General features: G+C 39.3%; 1 protein-coding gene across 2 annotated transcripts; it reads left to right on the forward strand.

Annotated features, from left to right (window-relative positions):
• The first annotated feature begins 3482 nt into the window (after positions 1–3482).
• LOC149281410 (macoilin-like) lies at positions 3483–18981 on the forward strand. 2 transcript variants are annotated; one of them, XM_089499331.1, is made up of 11 exons: positions 3483–3562; positions 6450–6591; positions 8138–8264; positions 9228–9351; positions 9745–9923; positions 11084–11570; positions 15789–15947; positions 16262–16444; positions 17841–17961; positions 18235–18409; positions 18779–18981. In XM_089499331.1, the coding sequence occupies exons 1-11, from the start codon at positions 3483–3485 to the stop codon at positions 18979–18981; spliced, it is 1980 nt and encodes a 659-aa protein (XP_089355457.1). The 2 variants fall into 2 exon arrangements, with proteins under 2 accessions (XP_089355457.1, XP_089355458.1); XM_089499332.1 differs by lacking the exons at positions 9745–9923; positions 11084–11570.
• Positions 18982–26271: the final 7290 nt, after the last annotated feature.

Consider the following 26271-nt stretch of genomic DNA (forward strand, 5'->3'; position numbering starts at 1 on the left):
ATTTAACCATTGCCAGTCATGTCTCTTAAAAATAAGGATACATGGGTATGGTCTCCACTTCGATATAAGATATGGGAATCTGCAAAGCCAAGGAGGCTGGGCAATTTGAGCACATGGAGCGGCTAACCCTAACACCACCCTCCTCACCTGGAGATTAAATTATAAAGAGGCATGGGTTCTGAGAATTCATAGGTACCAGAATGAGTGAAAGTGGAAAAACCTCCAGGATAGGAATGGATAATGTCCATTGGTTGGATATACAGCTACCCCTTTGCATAAAACCTATTGGGACCCATTTATGCTACATAGCATTAAGTTTACATTTTGGAAAAAGCCTTGTGAAAATCATGGGTACCTTTTGGGCTCCGTCATAAAGCCGGTAGTAGCCCATTCATGCTCTGATGAAGTCCTTAAAATAATACAAAGTCCTTAATAAACAGACCATGATAATTAAAAGAGCAAATAGGCTCACTTGGCTTAATAACACACAGCAAAAAAGAGCTCGGCTAAACTGTATCAGATGATAGAACCTATTATACTTTATAGTGTGAAGTGGAAAAGGACAAAACAACAATTGAATCTTACCTGGATACCGCTGAAGGTACTTCTCTTCATAGTTGTAGTTGTGGGAAACTAAAAACAAAAAGATCAATATAAAAAATGTTTGGAAGGAGATAAGCAAAATAGGCAAAGGTCCTCTCAGGCTGGCACTATACTTCGGTGCCATTTTAAGTGTAACTTTGCTGAAAAATGTTCTTCAGCAATGAAATGGATAAACACTGGTGGGTGTCAACCAAAACTGTGACGGTGCTTATCTCACCCAGGCCTCTAGACTATCAGCAGGACAGTCTGTAAAAATTCAGATGTTAAAAAAATGGTTGGAAAGGAGTAAGTATTGGATAACAAATGTGGCAAAAAAATAAGATAAAAAATGCCTCTCTGCAAACCAGTAGTTTACTATCAAATTATACTTTGGAGCACCATGTCCAAATCTGAGTATAACCTAGAATTATGTACTACTTTTAATGCAGGATAGTCTACACCTGGACATTTGATGTTGTCAAGGAGCCACCAGTGAACAAAATAAAACTTTACTTGCTATTTTGAATAGTTTAGAAACTACTTTATATAATAAGAGATAGCTTTTAACTCATCAGCATACTTCTGGTTTAGTAAATGCACCTCACTATCTTTATGTGTACTTGGGAAATTGTGAAATGAGTCACCCTTGAGGCTCTTCCGATATAAACCCTTTTATAGCCCAAATAATTATAATAATGCTTCTAATTAAATAATTTACTTTAGTAGGATATAAAGATACTCTGCATTAAGTTACTGCTACGCAAGTCGGATTTACCCATGAGAAACACCATTTAAATTGTTTAGATGTCAATAACAAAGATTGGGAGCTCCAGATGAGACCCTGGAGTAGACCCTGAAATAAACCTTAAGAGTTTCCAGATTCCATTAAGCCAAGGAGTGGTCTACTATGGGTAGGTAGGTGCACTGCCAGGAAATATATGATGTCTCTCAAAAAAGTCAAAATCAGCAGTCGCTAAAGGATGGTGAGCAATGTAAACATGGGAAATAGGTATTAACAGTTGGCTTGAGCCAACTCCTGGCTCAGATCAGGTTCATCAAGAAGTGAGAAGTACCGATACAGTTCCAAGTCTTCTTGTCAGGGTTTTGTGGAAACTTTCCCTTTGTCGTGCGCAAAATTGGCTTAACTCAAGAGCAGCGGCACTCGGCTTGTGTTGCACAATGGCTGGCTTGCCTAAATCTATTCCGGTGTAGGCAAAACATTTAGTACCCTGGTGCAAGTGTCCCTGATATGGCTTTTGAACTTATACATACAGATACATACAACATACTTTTATTCATTATAAGCAAAGATATATACTGAAAATCTCACATTTCCTTCCATGTGAAGTGCGGTGTCTGAATATATATATATATATATATACACGCAGTATATATACACTATATCTGCCAAGCTGTGTGATCTGTACGTGTATGTGTGTGTAAGTATTGTGTGTGCATGCACTATACCAGGGACACGCACCAACATGCAGTGTTGGCACTTTGAGGTCTGCAACCTGGTTTGATGCCGGGCCCAAAAAGATTCACCATCACTAGTTTATAGCATGTGTCTCACAAAATTGGCGAGATAATATATAACCTTGTATTCGTTGCTTCGGAGGAACTTGCTGCGACAAGTTAGATTGACGAAAATCAAAAAAAAAAGGATTAACGTTAAAAAAAAAAAAAGTGTATTGTGTACAGGAGCAATATGGCCTTCAAAATGAATTAAATGAATTCAGGTGGAGAATAACTGCAGGTAATTTTTCAGCACTGCCACCTATCATGTAGAATAAATGGATCCAATTTGTTAAAAATTATACCTTTATTAGCTAACAGCATTACATTAGGTAACATTTTTCTTTTAAACAAATTTTTTTAGCCCAGATTTTTACATTTGTGGTACAAATTGCATTAAATGTCTAAATATAGTTTCAAAAGTCTGTCCTGAAAATAACAATGTATAAGTTCAATGGCACTTCAGGTATGGAAATTCCTTGGCTTTGAAGCGGTTAAACTGGACATTTATCCATCGTATGTCGCTATTATTTGTAGAGTTAAATGTCTAACTCTAGCTGAGTTACGATAAGCAGACTTTGAGATGTTTTTATGCACTAGTCCTCCCACATGGCGCAGTCTCCCTCCTCTCTCAGATTAAGGACGGCCTATTGTATGCCCCAGACTCGCAGTGGGCGGTCTAACCGGCCCGGCCCTTCATCCTGCGGACGTGGAACCCAAAACAAACCCGCCCAACGCTCTGCCTCGAGGGCCAACAATCACAATCTCCCCACCCCCTCCCTGCTATCATTGGACACTACGCTGTCGCCACTTCGCGTGCGTGTCCCCCTGATTGGCTCCGGTCTTTGACACTTCTCACTGCTCCGCGTCCCGCAACCTGGTCTCTTCCCGCGCACCATGTTACTAAGTACACTTACCCCGCCCCTTCAATGTAAGGCTCTGCCTATTGGTTTGCATGGTCGCCACTCAGCGCCACTTCCCAACCCTACATCTCAGATTCTCTTTCTAGGGCTACCAACCCCCGAAAGAAACCAGAGCGTCATAATTGGCAGATTGCCCTTGAACGTTATTGGTAGCTTCCGTCATCGCACACCGATGCCCGCCCCTTGATTTGTCCCTTCGACCATCAATCAATGTATGGGCAGAATTACGGTGTTACCGCCCCTGGCTGCGTCGTTGCTGAGGGGAGGAGGAGGAGGGGCCACCATCTTTATTTCTTTGTTTCAAACCCTTCAAACTCGCTATTATTTTCCTTGTTTCATGATCGAAGAACTACCCCTTCGGGCGGGTAGCCCTTGTTGATATACGGGACAGTTGTGTAAAGACCCTTGGCTGGCGGGGAAGGGCTCAGGCGGCGGGAGCGAGAGGAGGCGGCCACCGGGAGAATGAAGCGGCGGAATGCGGACTGCAGTAAACTCCGGCGACCGTTGAAACGGAACCGAATAACGGAGGGCATTTACGGCAGGTGAGCGGCAGCCACCTTCTTCTTTCTCGTGTCCTATTTAGCCCTTTCGGGTTGTTAGGCCGCAACTGAAGCCTCGGCCTCACCTGAACGCGTTCTCCCAGTGAGAAGAGGTCTCTGTCAACAGTGACACTCCGCCCACCTTTTGACAGCTGCCTCCCCCTACTGTTGTCAGGATAGCAGGCCTGGCAGCCCGTGTGTCTTGTAAGAGTTTGAGTATGTTTCATTGACGGTCTGCCATTTGTAGAGGGTAGCGTCAGTGTCATGTACCGAGCTGTCAGTGTGAGCTCGGTACTCAAATACCTTGGGCAGCCTCCAGCCTGGTGATTTAAAAGCCAAATCCGTTTTCATTTATTTTTGTTGGCTAATTTAAAGAAGGTATTTCGGTGGGACTTTAAAGCTTCTTTGTTAACGCTTGAACTTTGTTGTCATCCCGTATGCCGGGCAAGTGTTTGTTTAGGCTTGCAGTGTATTTCTTTTGTGGATGGAGACTTCCTTTTGAAGCATTTATCGCGGTACTAAATAGCAGAGACCAGGTTATCTGTGTTGTCAAATGACATAACTACACCAGATCTCCCCCTTCCTTATTATTCCTGGAGCTGTCTATCTAAAGCCATCTACTGTCACACTTGGTTTCTTTTGCCTCATTTGTTTCTGTAACACGTTATTGTTTATTATTTTGCTATATTTATATTGCGAGGCATTTCCAGCATAAAGCGTGGCCTTCCACCTTTTTCTTAAATTTTATCGCGTGTAATGGAGGTATTCATTTTTTGGCCAATTTTCTGGAATTATGTCATGACTTTTTTAGTTATGTATTTTAGGGTTTATCAGCTGGTGGACCTGATATTCAAGTTTTGTGCTACAACATATGAAGGAGAGACTTAAGTTGTGCCAAACTTTACTTTAATACTGCCTTAGTACCCTTTTCAAGGTACCTTTTAATTGTCAAATAACTAACTTTTTTAGTTTGACACTTTTTGACTGTTTTTATTAGTAATCGATTTTGTAATGTTTTTTTTTTTTTTTTTTTTTTTTTTTTTTAATCCAGTGCCAGAGACTTTGCCACTGTGAATTAGCACCTTGTGCTATTCCTTTAAACCTTTCTATATAATAGAGCTTTAGGGTCATAACATGCTGAGGTTTTCTTTTGCTTTACATGCAATTGTTTTGTTTCATGTCACCATATTTTGTTATCTTGGGAGCTGGGTCCTCTTTTACTTAATGTAGCGGTTTGACATAGTATGTCTATTCTAGTTTTGTCATTTTGTATGCACTGTAAGAAACACTGTGGTGACTGTGCTATATAAATAAAAGATAATGTAAAGATAGAAGAGAAAACTGAAAATACATTGATATTTACATAAAGAATATCCTGATTAAATATGGTAAGGATTAGCCAAAACAGAGTACATGGCACTTCGTCTCTTTTTTTTTTTTTTTTTTTTCCGTCTCATTAGTAAAGTTTAATAACTTATTGTAAAATATTGGGGTACTTGTAGATGTCACAACTCCCGGGCTTCTTACACTTCATCTATCTTGGTTAAGATTATTGGAACAAATTGCTTGGTGTTTCAACTGATTGTAGGAAAAGTAGGGTCCAATATTATACTGAATGTGTTGTCTTCATATGCGTCTCTTGCACAAAATAGTCATGTTTACACTCGTTATGGCTGTTTTCTCCATAGCTGTTCTGGTTGGGTCATGATTAAGAGCTATTAAACAGAGACATTGACAGGGAGGTGACCAAGTTTAGCCTGCTAATAATTATATCGATCCTGTCTTGCACTCGTTTTACATGTTAAAGGAAACCATACGTATATCTTATGCATTCATCATGTTCACAAACCAAGATCTGATACAGAATAGATACTTCATGCATTCGTGGAGAGTATTTGAATATTCTTCAGGATTAATATTAAAACAAAGCAGAAGCTTAGTAACACAAACGAAGAGGGTTCACACTTCTGCAAATAGAAAATGATTTGTATATTGACACTTTTTCTAAGAATGGTTAATGGTACCAAATGTCGGAACTCCTGGGAAGTAAAGCGAAATAAAGCAGCAGTCCTTTGCAAGTCACGGGAGGATTAAATATGTGTGTATGTGACAAATGTTTTGTTTACTTTGTGGACCCTCCACAGTACACAATGCTTAAAATTAATCAGTTTAAACTATATACTAGCTTTTATGTTGTAATGGTAAGAGCATTTTCTAGATTACAGATGTGTGTTCTGTTGAGAAGCTTTGTTTCCCAGCATGCACTTGATCTAACAGACTTGCTGCTGCTTTCCTTTTCTTTTTGCATTTTCCCCCCTCTTCTGTTAAAGCGACGTTGTTATGATGCAGCTTCACCAATGTAGAATGCATATTAGTGATTTAAAAGTATTTTATTATACATTCTTCACCAGGTGGGAGAAAAAGGTGAGCGGCTTGCCTTTTTTGAAGGTGTAGATCTTCTAGAATAGGTTTATCAAACTAGCTTGGCTTGCGTGTTTATTAGCTCTCCTTTCAGGTTGTCCAAGAAGTTGATCGGTTTCATTGTAGTGATCCGGTCTGGCCTACAGGGAATGTTGAACTACAAATATAGCTACTGGAAAGGCTACTTGCTCATTATGATAGCTCAACATTCCCCTCATCTGGGTAAACATCATTATTAGTATTTTATTTTTCTGTTCATACCAAGCAGTGATTGAGACTGGAATATATCGAGTGAGAAAGTGTTGCCCCTATATTTTGACCCTATATAGGATCAACTAGCATCACCAGAAGCCTTGGGCCTTTACACTTTCTTTTCTTTCCCCAAATGGCTGCAAAACAGGCCTTTGTTGTGCCAAAATAAAAAATAATAAAATTCTAACAACTTGCACTTTTTTTCTTTCTTTTATAGCACTTTCTTGTACCTGAAGTTCCTGGTCGTCTGGGCCCTAGTATTACTGGCAGACTTCGTCCTGGAGTTCAGATTTGAATACCTGTGGCCATTTTGGCTATTCATCAGGAGCGTATATGATTCTTTCAGATACCAAGGCTTGGTATGTATCTGTGTGTATATTTTTGAAAAATGTTACAGAGGCCATGTGTAGAAGAGTACAGTACCTTTTGAGATAAACTACGCAAGCCATAAAATAACATTTTGTTGATGACAAATGAGTGCTGCTGGGTAGTAATGAAATCTACAAATGTGTTTACTCCAGTAAGTTCGTATGTGGTGGCTATAATTGGCCCAGGCTTTATTCCACAAGCTCTGAGTTGTTGAACAGCTGTTTAGGCCAAATACATTCTTTGGATATAATTTGAATTGATATGCTATTAGTATTTCTAGTTTGCCACAACAAATTTTTAAAATTACGTGTTTATAACAATACATGGTTTGCTGAAGAAACAAAAAAAAAAAAAAAAAAGGCACATGTAACAGTGATCAAGAGATTCATTCTCATTTACCAGTATTTGCTATTAATTTATACTGAATTATTAATTTTATACTGAATAAGTGACACAATAGTCTTTATCACTGGAATAGTTCAATAATTTCCAGACTTCAACCTCCATAGCCATATAGTCCTTTTTTTTTTTTTTTTTTTTTTTTTTTTTTTTTTCTATTGTTTTCTAGAGCTGGAAATGTCAATTCACACCATATTATGGACCTATAATAATCTGCTTAAAATTTCTATGAAATAGTATTGTTTGACAACACCTCTTGTGTGATGCAATTATTGGTATTAAAGGATCGCCCTGTTAAGGTCACTTGTATGTTCTGTTACCAGTAGGGTTTATGTTCTCTGTTCTAATGCAGCAGTACGATGGAGGTCTTGGCAGACCTTTCAGGATCCACACAGTGGACCTGAGTCTGCATTTTGATAATGCACTTTTTGTTGCACATGACTTTGCTTCGGAGCTGTTCTTTATAATAAAAAAAAAAAATGCTACATTTTCAGCTATAGTTTAAATGAGGAGCTGTCAACTGTAACAACTCACTGGTGTCCATAGTGATTTCTCAACATTTAACCATTGGATGGTTTTCAACAGATTACAAATGTTTGGGTCTAGATTTTTGTTAGTATTGTGTTACAATATATTTGCTATTGCAAATATTGCTCTATTTTATAATTTACGAACCAGCAATTCTTTATGGTTATCGTGATCAAGCGTGGTCCTTTGCTAAGAGTGTCGCTGTTTATTGATATGGACCATAACTGCAAGCATATAGTAGGGTCCCATTGCATCTCTTCTCTGTTGCTTTTAATCTAGAATATTGCAAATATTCTGCACTTTATCCCTGTCCACCTTCTGAATGCCTTTTTTTATATAAAAGGAATTGCAAATGTAAACTGGTGACTTAATGGTAGTGCCTTTGTCCTAACGACTGGATTAAGGGTTGCGGACAATTCCAAAGCAAAGTCTTCCCTACAGCTGCTAGAAAAAAATATTGGTATAAATGCAAATCCACTGGTCTTTATAAAGCACTAAGCACCTTCTCATGTCTTTGAGAAAATGTGCTAGAGTATTGCCATGTTATAAAACTGAGCTCTAGTTTTGTGTGAAAACTAATGACCCTCTCCATTCTGTTTTGTGTTGCAGGCCTTCTCAGTATTTTTTGTGTGTGTAGCATTTACATCTGATATAATATGTCTCCTATTTATACCAGTTCAGTGGCTGTTTTTTGCAGCCAGTACCTATGTGTGGGTGCAGTATGTTTGGCACACAGGTAAGTTGTATAATTTTTTTCCTGCCCTATCTCTCTTTCAGTGTCTGCACATGCATACGAGTTATCTAGTTAGACTCCTTGGAAGTCTTTCCGTCGGCACTACTGGCTGGCAGGGAGTACACCGCTTGTCTGCGCTCTTTAAGACAAGAAGCTAAGGCAAATGCATAGAGAGAAAATAGTTGATTTACACGTGGCACTGAGCTGTCATATGAATTAAGGTGCATACGGTGGCTGGAGTGTCCCTTTTTTTTTATTTTTCTAAAAGCAAAACATTAATTGTACTCCCTAATACGTTAAGAACACATTAGCAGAGTTGTCATCGTTTTACTCTTTCCTCTAAATATTTACAATCCTGAAATATATATAAAAAGCTTTTAGAATTAGTTCTGTGAAAGAGCTAGGAATGATATTTCTAATACTGTATTTAGTTACAAACCTGTTCAATGCAGCGTGGTTGCGGACTGCCATCTTTATGGTGTCCGGTTTCAATTTTTCATATTTGCAATAAAATATTATTCTTTGGTTGATCAATAATTTTTCATATGTCTGCTTCATATTTGACTGTTGCTATGGCCCATTTCTCAGGATGTTGCTGTTAAGCCATGTATTTGTATACATGGAAATTCATCTAAATCAAGTTCACTCACCTGATGTGATTTTGACCACTCGCGCTTGGTTAGTATGATACAGTAGTCGAGAAACCAGAGAATGACATTTTAATGAAGGACGTATGTACCGTACGTGCCAGTCGTTCAGAGCAGGGTTGGGCGATGGGGTTTGCAGTCGTTGAGGTTCAATGTCAGTGATCCTAAGCCGGCCACAAACATTAAAAACTTTAAAAAAAAACAAACCTTTGGCTGCCCAAGGATCATATGGCTCTAAGGATCAAATAAACAAGCATGCTTAGTCCACATCAGCCATGCTCTTCATCCTTTGAATTAATTATTTTTCTTTTATTTTCAGAAAGAGGAGTATGTTTACCAACAGTTTCGTTGTGGATACTCTTTGTTTATATTGAAGCAGCAATTAGATTTAAAGATCTGAAGAACTTTCATGTAGATCTCTGTCGACCGTTTGCTGCCCACTGGTAGGAATATATATATATATATATAAATACTCCTAGTTTTTGTTTCAACAGTCTTACTATAAAGCCATTTAGTAGCTGCAGAATACATTAAGTGTAACCGGGTATATAGAATAATGCACATAGCCATTCCCTCAGCACCTTTTAATTGCTTTTTATTTTTGTCAGTTTACATAAAATAATGGTTTTGCTGATGGTGTTCTTTGGTGTTATTAGTTTGCTAGAATGAAAATGTATGCTTTTGTCCATCATGGCAGTTGGGAGAAACTTGTCTTTCATTGTGCTTGTATTAAGAGAAATATCTTGGAATGGACATTATTTTGTTTTGACAATTTTGTAGTTACATCTATCTAGTGTCTACGACCTATATTACCTACTTTTCTTCTCTCCCTCTAGTATTGGTTATCCTGTGGTCACGCTGGGCTTTGGGTTTAAAAGCTACGTCAGTTATAAAATGCGGCTAAGAAAGCAAAAGGAGGTTCAGAAAGAGAATGAGTTTTATATGCAGCTCCTGCAGCAAGCACTTCCTCCAGAGCAACAGATGTTACAGAGACAAGAAAGGGAAGCAGAGGAAGGTTGGTACTCTCCACCTGTTAGCCATAGGGAAAACACTACACCTTTTGGTATGCCTTCCAAACTTCTTGGAAGTTATAATGCTTTATTCCAGATGCAGTTCTGATATTGCAGGGAAATCCACACAAGTAGGTAAATCTGACAAATTCACGCAATAAATATACAGTTTGATTACAATAGAAAATAAGTATGCACATTTCAGAGGTTGTTGCTATTGGTAAAACCTACTCTTGTACCAATAAAGATAAATATTGGAACCACAAAATGCTTAACCACTTAAGAACCATGGCTATTTTCACCTGCAGGACCAGAGTATTCTTTGTATTGCGATATCTGCCTTCAGAAGTTATTTCCTTCTTTCACATTTAGTATACCCACATTTTTATTTTATTTTTTGTTACAAGCAGGGGTTTTTTTTTTTTTTTATTTAAAAAAATAATATAAATTATACACAGCTAGAATAAACAGAGGGACAAATACAAAGGATATATTTAACTTGCCCTGATTCAGGTGTTACAGGCCTCCCCTTCCAGCTGTTATGTGCTATGGTACTCATAATGCACAGCACCCTCCTATGCCTTCACTATCCATCAGAGTCATATAGTACGTATAGTATGTTACTTATATAATGCCCAACAAATATAGGTGGCCGTTTACCACTCTAAACCTAAGCATAACCAAAAACTTTCCAGAGCATCAAGATAAATAAGCCAAGAAGCAAGACTGAAAATCTTTGTAATACACAGTATTGATCGATATCTAAATATCTGTGTATTACGAAAAAGATTCATCCTATGATGGAGTGATCATTACTAAGCGGGGATTCTCTCATCATCCACATCGCATAAAACATTAAAAAATGCTAGTAGGATAAGGACCAGAGACTAGGAATAATCCCCAATGTTTCAGACTTAGGGAGTCACACTGTATGAAATATGATGATATCGGTTTATTGTGCAATAGACATTCTCTGTTCTATTTCTTGCCTTATTTAACTTGTTGATCAGGCTATTTTCATATCCGATGTGGTGCCAGTGTTTTTCAATCGGCCTGTGTTACCTATTGCAAAGCATCACACATTCTAGCTTTGATTACTTATATCACTTCGGTTTGGAGACTTTCATAGTGTGTATGTATTTTCTTATTTATCTTAATACTGCAGCAGCCAAGGGTTTATCTGAAATGGATTCTTCTATACTGTTACAACACAACGGAGGACTTTCTTCAAATAAAAAAATCCCCAGCACGTTACCAGAACTGGAGTACAAAGAAAAGGGCAAAGACAAAGATGTTAAAAGACATAATTTGGGTATTAATAACAACATACTGCAGCCCACAGACTCTAAAGTACAAGAGATTGAATATATGGAAAACCATATCAACAGCAAGCGACTGAATAATGATTTAGGCAGCACAGAGAACCTCTTAAAGGAGGACCCGTGCTCCACTTCCTCCAAGAACTACAAGAACACAACTGGGACAGCAAATTCATCTCCTCGCAGTCACAGTGCAAGCAATGGGAGCATTCCCTCATCATCAAACAAAAATGACAAGAAGAAATGCACTAGTAAAAGCCCAACCACGCACAAAGATCCCACAGAGAATTGCATCCCAAATAACCAGCTCAGCAAACCAGATACATTATTAAGGTGAGGTGTGTGTGTGTGTGTGTGTGTGTATATATATTTTATTTATTTATTACATCACACTTGTCAATATCTCGAAAATTATCTAAAATGCATATTATGGTAAATTTTGTAAAGTATTTACTGAGGAGGTTTTACTGAGTGTTTTACCGGATACACTATAATTTTCCTCGGTTTGTTGCATTCTAAACATTGCCCTTAAATCTTGTTCCCAAGTGAAACTTCCTTTGCAGTGTGGGCCATTTACACCCTTTTGGATATACTCGTCATAGACAAGTGTCTTCACAGGGGCACCCTAGTAAATATGGCTGATGACAGTCTTTCCACTTTAACACGTTCCTTCGCATCTCTTTATCAAGACTGCTATTATGAAGGTAGACCTTATAAAATCTTGGACACTAAGGTTCCAAAATCCATAGAATAGCTGCGGTGGAGAAATTGATGTAGAAATGAAATGATTGTCTTCACCTTGAACCTTAGGTTGCGATAAGTGCTTTGCAGGTTATATATTCCGTGGTGCACTTTTCTTTGATTTGAATAATCTAAATTTAGATTTTTAGGTAAAATGATTGGATCATGGGTGAACGATTCTCACTTGTGTCGTGGTCTGGCTTAACAGTTAAACAGCTCTAGATAACTTGTGAACAAACTAGGGCTGCAACAACTAATCGATAAAATCGATAATAATCGATAATGAAAATCGTTGCCAACGAATTTCATTATCGATTAGTTGAATCGATTTTTAGCGATTATAAAATGAGGGTTTTTTCAGAGCAAACGCTCTGAAAAATACCCCTCATTATATAAACCGTTTCAGTGACTCACAGCAGCAGCTCCTACTTACCAGCCCCTCCCTGTAATCACTGTGACAACTGGCCCCGCCCCCTTCCTTCTCCCAGAAGGCCAGAACCACATGGCTGTGACACTCATCTAACTGCAAGTATAAAATTAATATTTGGGCTGCTGAAAGTTAGGGGAGGTGGGGTTTAATTTAGGGGCAGTTATGGTTAATGGGGTGTTTAGGGTTAATTTAGGGGAAGTTATGGTTAATGGGGTGTTTAGGGGCAGCTATGGTTAATGGGGTGTTTAGGGTTAATTTAGGGGCAGTTATGGTTAATGGGGTGTTTAGGGTTAATATTGGAGCAGCTGTGGTTAATGGGGTGTTTGGGGTTAATTTGAGGCAGTTGTGGTTAATGGGGTGTTTGGGGTTAATTTAGGGGCTGTTGTGGTTGATGGGGGTCTTTAGGGTTAATTTAGGGGATGCTGTGGTTAATGGGGTGTTTAGGGTTAATTTAGGGTAGTTGTGTTTGATGGGGTATTTAGAGTTAATTTAGGGGTAGTTATGGTTAATGGGGTGTTTAGTGTTAATTTAATGATGAGGACTGAGGGTTAATTTAATAAAGTTAACTTAAGGCGCAGTTAGAGGTAAAGGGGGGCAGACTAAGGGGAATCTAAATCCTGGGGGCAGTGAAGATTAACCCAGTACTTATTTATAAAAGTATGGTGTCAGTGTGATGCGAACAGGTCTGTGACTCTGAGGGGACTATGAGATATCTGGGGGTATAAGGCATATCTGGGGAGGATGGAGTGACATATCTGGGGGTATAAGGCATATACGATATATAAGGCATATGTGGGGAGGGCAGCGTGGCATGTCTGGGAGGCAGTGTGGCATGTCTGGGGAGGATTGAGTGGTGTATCAGGGGTATAAGGCGTATCAGGCACAGTGGCATATGTGGGGGTAGAGTGGAGTGGAATATGTGGGAGGCAGCGTGGAGTGGAATATGTGGGAGGCAGCGTGGAGTGGCACATGTGGGAGGCAGCGTGGCATATGTGGGAGGCAGCGTGGCATGTTTGGGAGGCAGCGTGGCAAGCCTGGGCTCAAATGTGCATGTGGGAGGCAGCGTTGCATATGTGGGAGGCAGCGTGGAGTGGAATATGTGGGAGGCAGGGTGGAGTGGGAGGCAGGGTGGAGTGGTATATGTGGGAGGCAGCGTGGAGTGGTATATGTGGGAGGCAGCGTGGAGTGGTATATGTGGGAGGCAGCGTGGAGTGGTATATGTGGGAGGCAGCGTGGAGTGGTATATGTGGGAGGCAGCGTGGAGTGGCACATGTGGGAGGCAGCGTGGCATATGTGGGAGGCAGCGTGGCATGTTTGGGAGGCAGCGTGGCAAGCCTGGGCTCAAATGTGCATGTGGGAGGCAGCGTGGCATATGTGGGAGGCAGCGTGGAGTGGAATATGTGGGAGGCAGGGTGGAGTGGAATATGTGGGAGGCAGGGTGGAGTGGAATATGTGGGAGGCAGGGTGGAGTGGAATATGTGGGAGGCAGGGTGGAGTGGAATATGTGGGAGGCAGGGTGGAGTGGAATATGTGGGAGGCAGCGTGGAGTGGTATATGTGGGAGGCAGCGTGGAGTGGTATATGTGGGAGGCAGCGTGGAGTGGTATATGTGGGAGGCAGCGTGGAGTGGCATATGTGGGAGGCAGCGTGGAGTGGTATATGTGGGAGGCAGCGTGGAGTGGTATATGTGGGAGGCAGCGTGGAGTGGTATATGTGGGAGGCAGCGTGGAGTGGTATATGTGGGAGGCTGCGTGGAGTGGTATATGTGGGAGGCTGCGTGGAGTGGTATATGTGGGAGGCGGCGTGGAGTGACGTATGTGGGAGGCAGCGTGGAGTGGTATATGTGGGAGGCAGCGTGGAGTGGCATATGTGGGAGGCAGCGTGGAGTGGCATATGTGGGAGGCAGCGTGGAGTGACATATGTGGGAGGCAGCGTGGAGTGGTATATGTGGGAGGCAGCGTGGAGTGGTATATGTGGGGGGCAGCGTGGAGTGGTATATGTGGGAGGCAGCGTGGCAAGCCTGTGCTCAAACGTGCATAAATTGGGGGGCTGGTTGGGGAATAAAGACAAGAAATGCATTTTATCAGTTTTTTTTTTTTATTCTGCGTTTGTATTTAACATCATTTGTTTATTAAATTATTTTAAATAAATGAAAAATGTACATTCATTTTTTTTTATCCGATTAATCGAAAAAATAATCGGCCAACTAATCGATTATGAAAATAATTGTTAGTTGCAGCCCTAGAACAAACCCTATTGGAGCCTGAGAAACCTTTATTTTTTTATTTTTTTTTTGAAACTGCCTGACTTTTATAATTGTAGAATATATAGCAAAGTGTATTCAGTTAAAATTTTTAGAATTTGCAGGCCTTATTTCTAAACAGAATAACATTAAATGCTAAAGTTCTTAGACTCTTACAGGTGAGGTACGTGTCATACACAATATATGCAAATTTGCTTAAGCAGAACACTATTTTTACATTTTGTGTAACTTAAGACCTGTTAAAGGCTGAATGTGTATTGGTGCTCTGGAAATCCTAGTTTTCTTCTTCTGTTTTTTAATTTTAACAATATATGTATTCTGCGTGTATCAGTGTGTTTCATACTGATCTCTGTGTGGCTGTAGCTTTCAAATCATGATTTAAATGTTTTTCCTAATGGGTTAACGTTTCACTGTTGTGCAGGCCCTTAAGAGTTGTAAGAGAGTGTCTGGATGGTGTGTACAGACTCTGCTGGGGTCTCTGATGCTGCCACCCCCCCCTGCTTAGTAGACCTATGGTTAAACATACACAGCAAATGTGCTGAAATGTTATACTCTGAAATTGTAAAAACCTTTAACATACCTTTTCTTTAAAGGGTTAATAATGCATTTTTCTGTGCTCACCAAACTACCCATAGTAGGAGCTCAGTGCGGTCTGTCTTCAAAATGTATAGTGCACTCCATGATCTGAAACTACATATGGCCTGAAAACTCCACCTTTAGTGCATAAACCTAGGACCATTGATGAGCAAGGTGATGGATCAGGGTTTTTTGTTTTTTTTCTTTGCTCCACAAGTTATCCTATCAACAGAGGTATAAACCCAACACAGCCATCCTTTTTAGGGAGTAGAGGAAGATAGGATATGGTGCCGTGGTGCTTTGATTTTTCATTTAACTGTATGCTTGCTAGTAAGCTGCTGGGGAAAAATCTGTGTCATTTTGTGATTCTAATTTTCTTGTGTGTATTTTGACTGATATGGACTCCTGGTAACTCTGGACCTAAATGCAGTTGCTTTGTTGTTGACTGTGAATCACGTGACTTTTCATCCCTGCTCCCTTCTGAAATGTATGTCCTTGAGTTGACTGTTTTACATGGCAATTCACCCCAATTGTTTTTCCAGGTTGGAGCAAGATGTTAAAAAATTAAAAGCAGATCTGCAGGGAAGCAGGCAGATTGAACAGGATCTGCGGAGCCAGATCGGAGTTTTAACAAACACAGAGAGGGGTATTAGGAATGAAATGGGACAGCTCAGGCAGGAAAATGAGCTGCTACAGAATAAGTAAGTATTTGCAGTTCCTGGTATAAGAAAGTTCATTAACTCTCTGGGATGGCAGATAAAAAAAATCAAACAAGCAACGGCTCAGGTCATGGTTTGCTGCATTCCATTCTGGAAAAAAGCTTTATCTTTCTGATGTGTCTGGTCATCTCTACTATTTACAGGCAGTAACATCTTACCATTATCTGATTGTTGCTGCCTATGATTTTACCCATAGCTATCCCCTATTCCTACTTCACCTTGATAGGACACATACAATAAAGTGCAAAGTTCCTTAGTCTTTTAATGTATCGTATACCTTTTCTTGTCCCTACCAGGTTACACAATGCAGTACAAATGAAGCAAAAGGACAAGCAGACAATTAGTCAGCTGGAGAAGAAGCTGAAAGCAGAGCAGGAGGCACGGGCATTTGTAGAAAAACAGCTTATGGAAGAAAAAAAAAGGAAGAAATTAGAAGAAGCCACTGCAGCCAGAGCTGTGGCATTTGCTGCAGCAAGCAGGTATTTGTATGGCTTGTACATGGGAACTACCTGTATACGTAACTTTTATAGATGCTTGTTATAGCACCCAGAGTAGAGCCTTTTTAATCAGAAGTGATTTGTCTTAAACTATGACAATAATTTAAGTTATGGCTCAGTTCATGTATAACCCAGTAAAATAGCATAATTTGTTGAACCAGTTGACTCTGTCATGTTAAGGGTACTTTCCTGTTATCCGGGACCATTAAAAAAACAAAACAAAACTCAAATACGTCCTTGTGTCCCTTGTGCTGCCTTCAAATGAATTCGGCCAAATATTGAATCCAAATGATGGCGTGGTGTTCCTCTGTGTTTGTTGCGCCATTTAGGCGACACTCAGTGTGTGGATCAATGAAGTTGTAGCGATTGGCTTTAAAATGCTCAATTCCTCGGTCTTGTAGGCGCACAAACTATCTGAGTAAATGATAGAGCTTATTTCGATACTTTTCAAAATTGCCATCAATAGGTTTGCTGCACAGCTATCTATAGCTTCGACCAAGAAGCACTTGTGGGTCTCTCGACAAATGCCTCCGAATACCCACCGCTGAGGAAACACTTGGCCGGCATTGTTCTTATGCTTAGTGATTTGTCGAAATAGACGAATCATGCTTATGACAATCCTTCGCCTCCAATCTTCTGTTTTGCTAGTTCGATGGGGTAGTTAGCGCAGACTTCACACATTTAGTTGCTGCAGTCGATGGTTGTGTTCTTATTCATGCCCAATTCATCCTTGCACTGCTTGATGGACGTCAATTCCTTGGCCCGGCAATAGTAAGGAACGGCTGTCACAAAGTGTAGCCGACTATCCGTGAACCAATTATCGGTGCCGATGTTGACCACCTTCTGACAAGTAGACGTTCCACCATTCCAGAAAATACACAAGCCAAAGTAGAGCTTCATTTTGTGAGTAGCCCAGCTATCGGTACACTGTTTCTTTTGCAGTAGGAGGTAGAGTAAAGATGTTAAATTTCATTCTATTAAAAAAAAAAAAAAAGTATTGGCTCTGCATAACAGGAAAGTACCGAATCTACTGTGCCTTACACCCCCCACCAAAGAATAATGTATATCAAAGTACTCTGGGAGTACTGTAAACTTGCTTGAGGAAGAGGTTACAACCCTGCAGCTGTTATTCTCCCCCATGGTATAATAATTCAACTTGAATCAGCCAATTGGTGTCAGGAAAAGCACTCTTTCAAATCATAAGGAGCACCATTATGGAAACCCCTACCCGCCTCATTCACTGAGCCAGCTCTGGAGCTGACTGACTGTTGTGGAAAGGAACAAATGCATATGGGTTAGGTGGAATCTGTACAATCGCCTCATACATTTGACATATGAACTGTGCCCCCAAATTCTTATGCTTCTATTTGCTTTACAGAGGTGAATGTACAGAAACCTTACGGAGTAGAATTCGAGATCTGGAGAGTGAATGTAAAAAATTATCAATAGATATGAAACTAAAGGAAGACCAGATAAGGGAACTGGAGATAAAAGTTCAGGTACTGTACTTGTTTTCACAAACGTCTGGAGTATTTGCAACGGTTACCTCGTTGTATACTTTTTTTTTTTTTTTTCTCGTTGCAACCGATTATGTATTTGCATTTATCCATGAAAGCATAACCTCTTGACCACTTCACCACCGTAGGAGAGAGACATCCTGTATCTACCAAGATTGTCTCTTGCATTGCTGTAATCCAGGTGCTGGCAGCCTGTCACTCTACAGCTGCCTGTGCCATAGTTAATTGACCCTTTTTTAAATTTTTACTCTTCAGGATTTGCGAAAGTACAAGGAAAACGAAAAGGATACAGAGGTATTAATGTCAGCACTTTCAGCAATGCAAGATAAAACACAGCACTTGGAAAACAGCCTCAGTGCAGAGACAAGAATCAAGCTGGATTTGTTTTCTGCATTAGGAGATGCAAAAAGACAGCTAGAGATTGCCCAAGGTAACTGCTCTTTATTCTTCCTATATATATTATGTTGCACTATTTAAACAATTTTGTTGCAACATTTTCGTTCACGTTCCTCTGTTTTTGTGATTATGATGAGCATGATTTTAAGGCTCGGAGGAGTGAGTGGAAAGTGATCTAATGAAAATAGCCCAAATGGAAAAAAAAAAAATAATATGGCCCTAAACACAAAATGAACACCGAGTGTGGGCAGTGAACAATCCAATGTATTCATATTTGTGTAATCTAGTGACGTTTGGCTGATAGAAACAATTTGAGTGCACATATCTTTGTCAACTGGCAAATATTTAGGAATTATATTTGTTCCTGAGCTTTTTTTGCTTTTTTTTTTTTTTTTCCCCCCAGGACAAATCATTCAGAAGGATCAAGAAATCAAAGACCTCAAACAGAAGATTGCAGAAGTAATGGCTGTAATGCCCAGCATTGCATACACTGCAGGGACAAGCACCCTAAGCCCTGTCTCCCCACACTATTCTTCCAAGTTTGTGGAGACTAGCTCATCTGGGCTGGACCCCAATGCATCAGTTTACCAGCCACTCAAGAAATAAACTCCATGAGCCTAAACCTGTTTCCCATCAATTTTGTCCAATTCAAGTCAACATGCAAAAGTCTGTTGCATTTAACAGGGGGTTTTAAGTGGTTAGTATAACTTGTTTACATATATATATTTTATTTAGCTCCCTTCTTGACTTTCACCCCGCCTCTCAAAAAATCTCCAGGACGTTTGAGTTTATTATTCTCCTAGTGCAATTCAGTGGGCTACCTTAGGGACTCCATGACACAATAATAGTCTGAATATTTAATTTGGCTTTGATACGAATACTAAAAAACCAAAAGTATAAAAGCAAGTTATTTTAACCATTTGAGTTTCTTTTGAAGATGACATTGTATTGTACAAGAACTGTATTTGTAGTAACTGAATATGATGGCATTGTGTAATGCAGTGAGCGTCGTGGATACTTTCAGGTTTTTGGGGGCAAATTGAACTAACCTCACAGATTTTAGTGACTTTTCTTGGCCAATACATGAATCACTTAAGCATAACCTACTTACCGCCAATTTGCCATGCATCTGTAATTACAGTTCCCCCTAGGAATCGAGTGGTTTGCAAAATAAAAAACACTTTCTCAGATGAGAATGTTCAGTTAGATATTGGGGGAATTCTTTTTTTTTTTTTAAAGATTACTTAGTCATCGGTATGACAGCTGTAATGTTTCACACTCAAATTTTAGGTATAGTTTTATCAAGTAGTAAAAGAAAAAAAACAAAAAACTGCATGTAATTCTTTGTAGCCTGACAAGTACAAAAACCAAGGCTTCAAAGAACGACATTTGCAACCGGTTCCCAGAATTCAGTAAATCACTCCAAAATGTAAAATCTGTTTTTCTATGAAACAAAACCATCAAAATCACCTATACAAATGCATTGGGGTGAAATTACTAAAAACAGAGTTGCATGAAGGAGATGGCTTGTGAACACCAATTTAATATTCTCTTTAAGCTATTTTTGGTAAGAAATTATGGAGCTTTGTAGTTCATGAATAGCTGGGAATGTGTTCCATATCCCATACTGAAAATGGCTAACCTTTTTTGTGCATTCATTGGTTGCAACTCACCACCATGATGTCAGTACACCTCTGGGTTTACGGAAGTAGATTAGTGACCCGGAGTGACTTATGATTTCTGTAATAACAGATGCAAAAATATGGCGGGTATGGTATACGTGTTTTCATTTATTTTCTTGGTACTTGTGCATGTTTCCAATTGACAAACAAAACTGCTTGATTTTACTCCTTGTTTTAATTTGTGGCGGAATGGTTCATCTCTGATCCAAAATGTGTTTTTGTTTTCATGATTGGAGGCTGAAGAGAAAAAGGTGGAGCAATTTTTTTTTTTTCATGTGAGTAAAAAAAAAAAAAAAAAGTAGACACTTGTGACAGGAATAATTTCTTTACTTCGAACCAGGACCAAATTACTAATTTTCATTGTCTACATTGTACAGGTGAAGGAGAGAGTGGTAATGTAATGGTTGTTGATAGAACTGTGAAGTACGTATTCCAGTTGGTATTAGTAGAACTTAGAATGGGTCTTGTTCAGTGCCTTGGGGATAGACTGTTAATGTTGGGGATTTTCTCTTCTTCCTTCGTTTGGATCATCAGATGTCATTTAATATGCCCTGAAGCCACCAGAACAGCACTGCTTGGCAGATTTTTCTTTTCTTTTTTGGTACCAAGATATCCAACCCCTTGCTTCACTTTTTATTTTGAACTTGAGCCGAGCATGGACATCCTTACCAAATGTGTTTTTGGTTTCACTTTCCATCTTACGTTTTGAGTATCTTTCTTTCAGTGTCAACTACAGCATATATTTTTGAGACCTCTGCCTTTTGGAGACGCCTAATACCACACCAAAGGGTTCATGCAAGGAAACATTTTAAAGAATAAGTCTGTATGCTTTAAAGTATAGTGTCACAGATTACAAATCAGAAATTGTGCCAAGAAGCTTTTGACATTATGGACAGGTTAAAACACATTTGAAATGTATGTTCTACCAGAAGTTCACCATTTCTGGTGATTAAACTATGCTATTGGAATCTTTAAAATCTGAACTAAAGAAAAAATGCTATAGCAATTATTCAAGGACAATGGTGAAACTTCTCGGTTGGCATGCAATCCACATTAAAATAAACAATTTAGGGCAAGAAAATCCATCAGGTATTAATATTTTTTTTTTGGGGTGGGGGTGAAACTTAGTTTTAGCAAGATGTGTATGTTGCTATTATTTTCCATTTTTAAACCATCATGTATAGCGGTCACCATGAAAGTGTTACTCAAATACATCTCATAGTTTTTCAGCTTTGTGCAGGACATTAAAATACATTCACGGAATTTGTGTTAAAAGTTCTCCGCCGTTTGCTGCCTCGAAGGCAATTTTTGTTACTCTGTCTTGGCTGCAGTTTTTTTTCTGTGGGGTTTACAATGAATAAACATTTTCTTGCAGATAAAGTGCTTTTCTAGGTTTTTGGGTTTTTTTTTTAAAATAACTGCTTCTTTAAGGGGAACGTTAAAAATTTATAAATGTATGTCAAACTCCTTACAATGAGCCCAACTCCCTTTATTAACTAGAAACATGGAAAAACACAATTGATATGCGATATCGAGCAAAGGTACTTTAGAGCTGTAGCGGAAGTATACATCCTTGACGTATACATTCCAATTACTGTTGAGGAAGAAGAGAACGTATACTTAGCAGTATGCTGTATAGTTTTATGAATGCAAATGTATCCTCACAGTGGCAGATAACTTTTGAGTTAAATGGTAGGCCAGGTAATTTTTTTTTTTTTATTATTATTTTTATTGAAGGCATAGCTGTGAAGCTACAGAGGTAAATTGGCAGCACCCTGCAAACCATACCTGAGCATGAGACAGTCTTTAATAACATTTTGCTGAAGTTTAAATTTTAAATATCCTATTTTGTTGCACTTGATGGCTGCTGAGTATTGAACATGAGTTAGTCTAGTTTTAACTGATTTGACATGTTTGTGTGGATTCCGATTGGGCACAAACACTTTGCTGTAAGTACCCTGGTGTTGAGTGATTAGACAGACTGTTAGATAAAATGTAATATTTCAGAGCTGCATTAAAGTGCTACCTTGCAGGATGCATTGTGTCCACATTAAACTATACCATCTGGTTGCCCTGCTCTGGTCTTGACACATACATAGCCAAAGACGATTGTACAGTTGTGCTCAAAAGTTTGCATACCCTAGCAGAAATTGTAAAGTGTTAGCATTGATTTTGAAAATGACTGATCATGCAAAAAAGTATATTTTATTTAAGGCTGGTAATCATATGAAGCCCTTTATTATCACATAGTTGTTTTGGCTCCTTTTTAGATCATAATGTAAACAGGTATCACCCAAATGGCCCTGATCAAAAGTTTACATACCCTTGAATGTTTGGCCATGTTACAGACACCCAAGGTGACACACACAGGTTAAAATGGCAATTAAAAGTTAATTTCCCACACCCGTGGCTTTTTAAACTGCTTTTCAAATTATTGTCTGTGTATAAATAGTCCAATGAGTTAGCTCTCGTGTGGATGCACTGAGCAGGCTACATACTGGGCCATGGGAAGCAAGAAAGACCTGAAAGATGCCATTCAGTGCTGTTCAATAGCTTATCAAGAAGTAGAACATTTGGGGATCTCCTGATACCAAGCCAAGGTCAGGTAGACCAAGAAATATTTCAGCCACAACTGCCAGCAGAATTGTTTGGGATACAAAGAAAAACTTACAGGTAATCTCAGGAGAAACACAGGCTGCTCTGGAAAAAGATGGTGTGGTTGTTCCAAGGAGCACGATACGATGATTCAAAAATGAGCTGCATGGTAGAGTTTTATTCTTGTAGACCGTATATTCGTTCAGTGAAGACTGCCTTTGGGAGTTCAAAGCCATATTGAGTAAAAATTAACCATTAAGGTTAAGGGAATCTTTATTAAAGATTGAAGTTCTACTTAGAAACTCTACAGCAGTTTAAATAGGTACCGCTGTATAAGAATGCTTCTTAATGAATGATACCACCATAATACCATTTAAATACCATTAAAAGATTTTCTTGGTGTTTTTACCCCACCACTTAGCTACGTGGCGTGCAGGAGATATATTCGCCTAACACATCTCAATGCATGTGATATACTTGCCTCCAGTGAATTCCAGCACTGTCAACGATCATGGTAAGCGTGGGTCAGTTTAGAGATACCTGCACAGAAAGCAGTTTGAGTAGCAAGAATAGTCCAGGATAATGAGGGCGGCTGCAGCTTCTTAATTGGGTAAACCTTTTATTTTTTATTTCCCCTTCACCCAAGTGGCAGCATACATTAGGGTTTTCTTTCTTGCTCCTTCGGGCAGGACAGTAAACTTCCCCCCCCTACTCCGTCTCCTTCCTACCATGTATGTCACTGTCAAACAACATATTGGGGGGGTGTTTGACAGTGACATATATCAGGAGCTGTAACTGCCTAATAACCACACAAAAATTACTACCACAGAATCTGACCTTAATCATTAATAGCTTAATGCCAATCCTATATATTTTATCGCTCACCGTATTGGCCTCAACAATTTATGCTAGGACACTGTTTTATTTATCTGCCAACGTCTCAGCAAAGTAAAATGCCCTTACATTACATCTAAACCTCTGACCCTCTAGTTTCAGATTATGACCTAGTGTTCTATTATTGCTCCTCTTCACAGTTGTGAAGACTCTAGTACAGGGGCAACCGATCTTACGCGGGCCGCACCTTGAGCTCTGCTACAACGAGAGCCCTGCTACTTACCTGTGGGAGGGTCTTTTGTACTGCACAGAGAAAGCGGAACCCAGCAGAGTTCATGTGACATCACATGACTCTGCTCCAGTCCTGCTTCCTCTGTGTAGTACCAGAGAACACAGAGGGAGGCTGTGCCCCTTGCTGAAGTCTGTGAGCGGCATAGAGGAGCTGCAGTGCAGGTAAGGGGGTGGGGGAGGGTGTTTGAATCCGTATGATTGAGGGAATGAATCTGAATGAATGAGTATATGAATGAATGTGTGTGTGATAGCATGGATGTGTAAGTGCTGGAACCTAGGCATGATGGGACTGTGATTGCTGTTAACAATCACACTCCTACCATGCCAAGTACATGATGAAACCTGGCTAGCTGCCCCCTTGTGTATTGATGCTGCCAGCAGTATGGGGTCTGCACATCACAGCCACCCTGTACTGGCTGACTTGGCATGATAAGAGTGTGATTGCTAACAGCAATCACAGTCCCATCATGCCTAGGTTCCAGCATTTACTGGTTGGATGTGTAAGTGCTGGAACCTAGTCATGATGGAACTGTGATTGCTGTTAGCAATCACACTCCTACCATGCCAAGTCAGCCAACAGCTAACGGCAATCACAGTCCCATCATGCCTAGGTACCAGCATTTACTGGTTGCCTGGGTATGATAGGAGTGTGATTGCTGTTAGCAATCACACTCCTATCATGCCAAGTCATATTGCTATTTTTTTTTGTCCAATTGTGGTGTGTTACCTACTTTTATTAAAAATGTGAGTTTATATTATTATTTTTAAAGGTGGGGGGTCATTTTCGGTTTTGGCTAAGTGAACCATGAATGTTTTGGTCCAGAATTTTCATTTTGATGGATCCCTAGAATAAATAGAACTACTTCATTTTTAATTATCCTGAATCATGAATTTGTAGTCACAAAACTTTCTAGGCCCAGAAATCAGTGAGAGGAAAAGTAAAGGTTTTGTGTTATTTACTTTATTTTAATCAGCATATTTTATTAAAGGCCATATTTTCTCACAGTGAAAAATGAGTGCGGCCCGCGCACATATACCATTCTGATGAAGTGGCCAACTGCAGAAAAAACTTGGACGCCCCTGCTCTAGTATGTCTTTTTGTCCAGCACAAAGGGGAAGTTCCAAGGGAAATTAGTCCTAGCAAGGCATCTGGGCATGTTTTAAACCAAGCTATATTCTGGATACTATTAAGAATATTACAATTTTTATTTCAACAGCCCTTCCACTTCATTATCTTAGTATGTTCGGAAAATACTACTAGGTTTATCAAACAAAATTAAGAGTGAAGAGTGTCTGATATGCTACCCACAATACACGACACATGCATATATTAAGTGTAACACATTTTGGCCAAACCACAAGTTAATTCCCATTAATAAGAACATGCAATATATATCTTATCCACAGGGAGGCATAAGATGAACACTAATGTTTCGATATGCAGCGCTCAGATGAGAATCTACCCAACTAAACAAAAAGAGGAAAGTATCAGTTATGTATAATAATCATGATAATTTATAAATTATAAGATATAAGATTTTTTTTTTAATTTTTAAATAGTGTCATCTATAAACTTCTACAGAACATTACAGAACTTCTACGTAGACATTGTCATTAAGCCTGGGTTCTGTGGGAGAAGCAGGAACATGAGCACGTCTGCGAAGTAATTACATGGTTTCTGCAGTCATACCATAGAAGTAGGGTCACACCAAAAGGACTTTGTTACCCAAAACCTGCAATTTAAAGACAATCCTTAGTAGGTTATTTTATATTATTATTTTTTATTAAGTACCACCTTTTACAAAAGCCTGTCTTGTTTGAGCCATTTCCGGATATGTATTTACGTACTGTGCTGTTCTAGGCCTTGTCCAAACCACTTCCAGCACTGATCTCTCTTTCTTGTATAGCTTGCTTAGCACAGAATGCTGGGATACAATGTCAAATGCTGGGCATTTTTGACAGAAGAAGCTTAGGCCTATCACAACATATTCAAGTAGGCAGCAGTCCAGTATCAAATCTACTGGCCCCTTGAATACGCTGCCCTGGGCCTAAATACATCCCTGCCGATTACCCCTGTGACGCTAATCCAAACCGACAACGAAGACAGATATGAATTGTTCATTACATCCAGTCTGTCAATTTTTCTAAAAGCCCAAAACTTACTTTATGTTAAACTTCCTTGCCAATTCCATTCATGTTTTCAGAAGCTAATAATTATAATGAGAGAGAGAGTTAGATATGTTATATAATGCTGGGGTTTTTTTTTTGAAGTGTAATTCCTCTTTTCTGTTATTTTGCTGGACCTAATGTCCTAAAACCCACAATGGTCGACATACCTAAAATAAACTTATTTTGTGAGAACCTGTGTTTATTTGTGTCTTTGAGGATAAAACACCCTTCCTTCCTCCCAAACCATGTGAAAATGAATTTCCTTCCTTGATGTCTAAAGTTAAAATTGTGTATTTGTCTACAAATTACTGTGTTATGGTTCATT

The sequence above is a fragment of the Sceloporus occidentalis genome, unplaced genomic scaffold (genome assembly GCF_023333645.1).
Source record: "Sceloporus occidentalis isolate IW3139 unplaced genomic scaffold, rSceOcc1.0.p SCAF_133, whole genome shotgun sequence".
Lineage (NCBI taxonomy): Eukaryota > Metazoa > Chordata > Lepidosauria > Squamata > Phrynosomatidae > Sceloporus > Sceloporus occidentalis.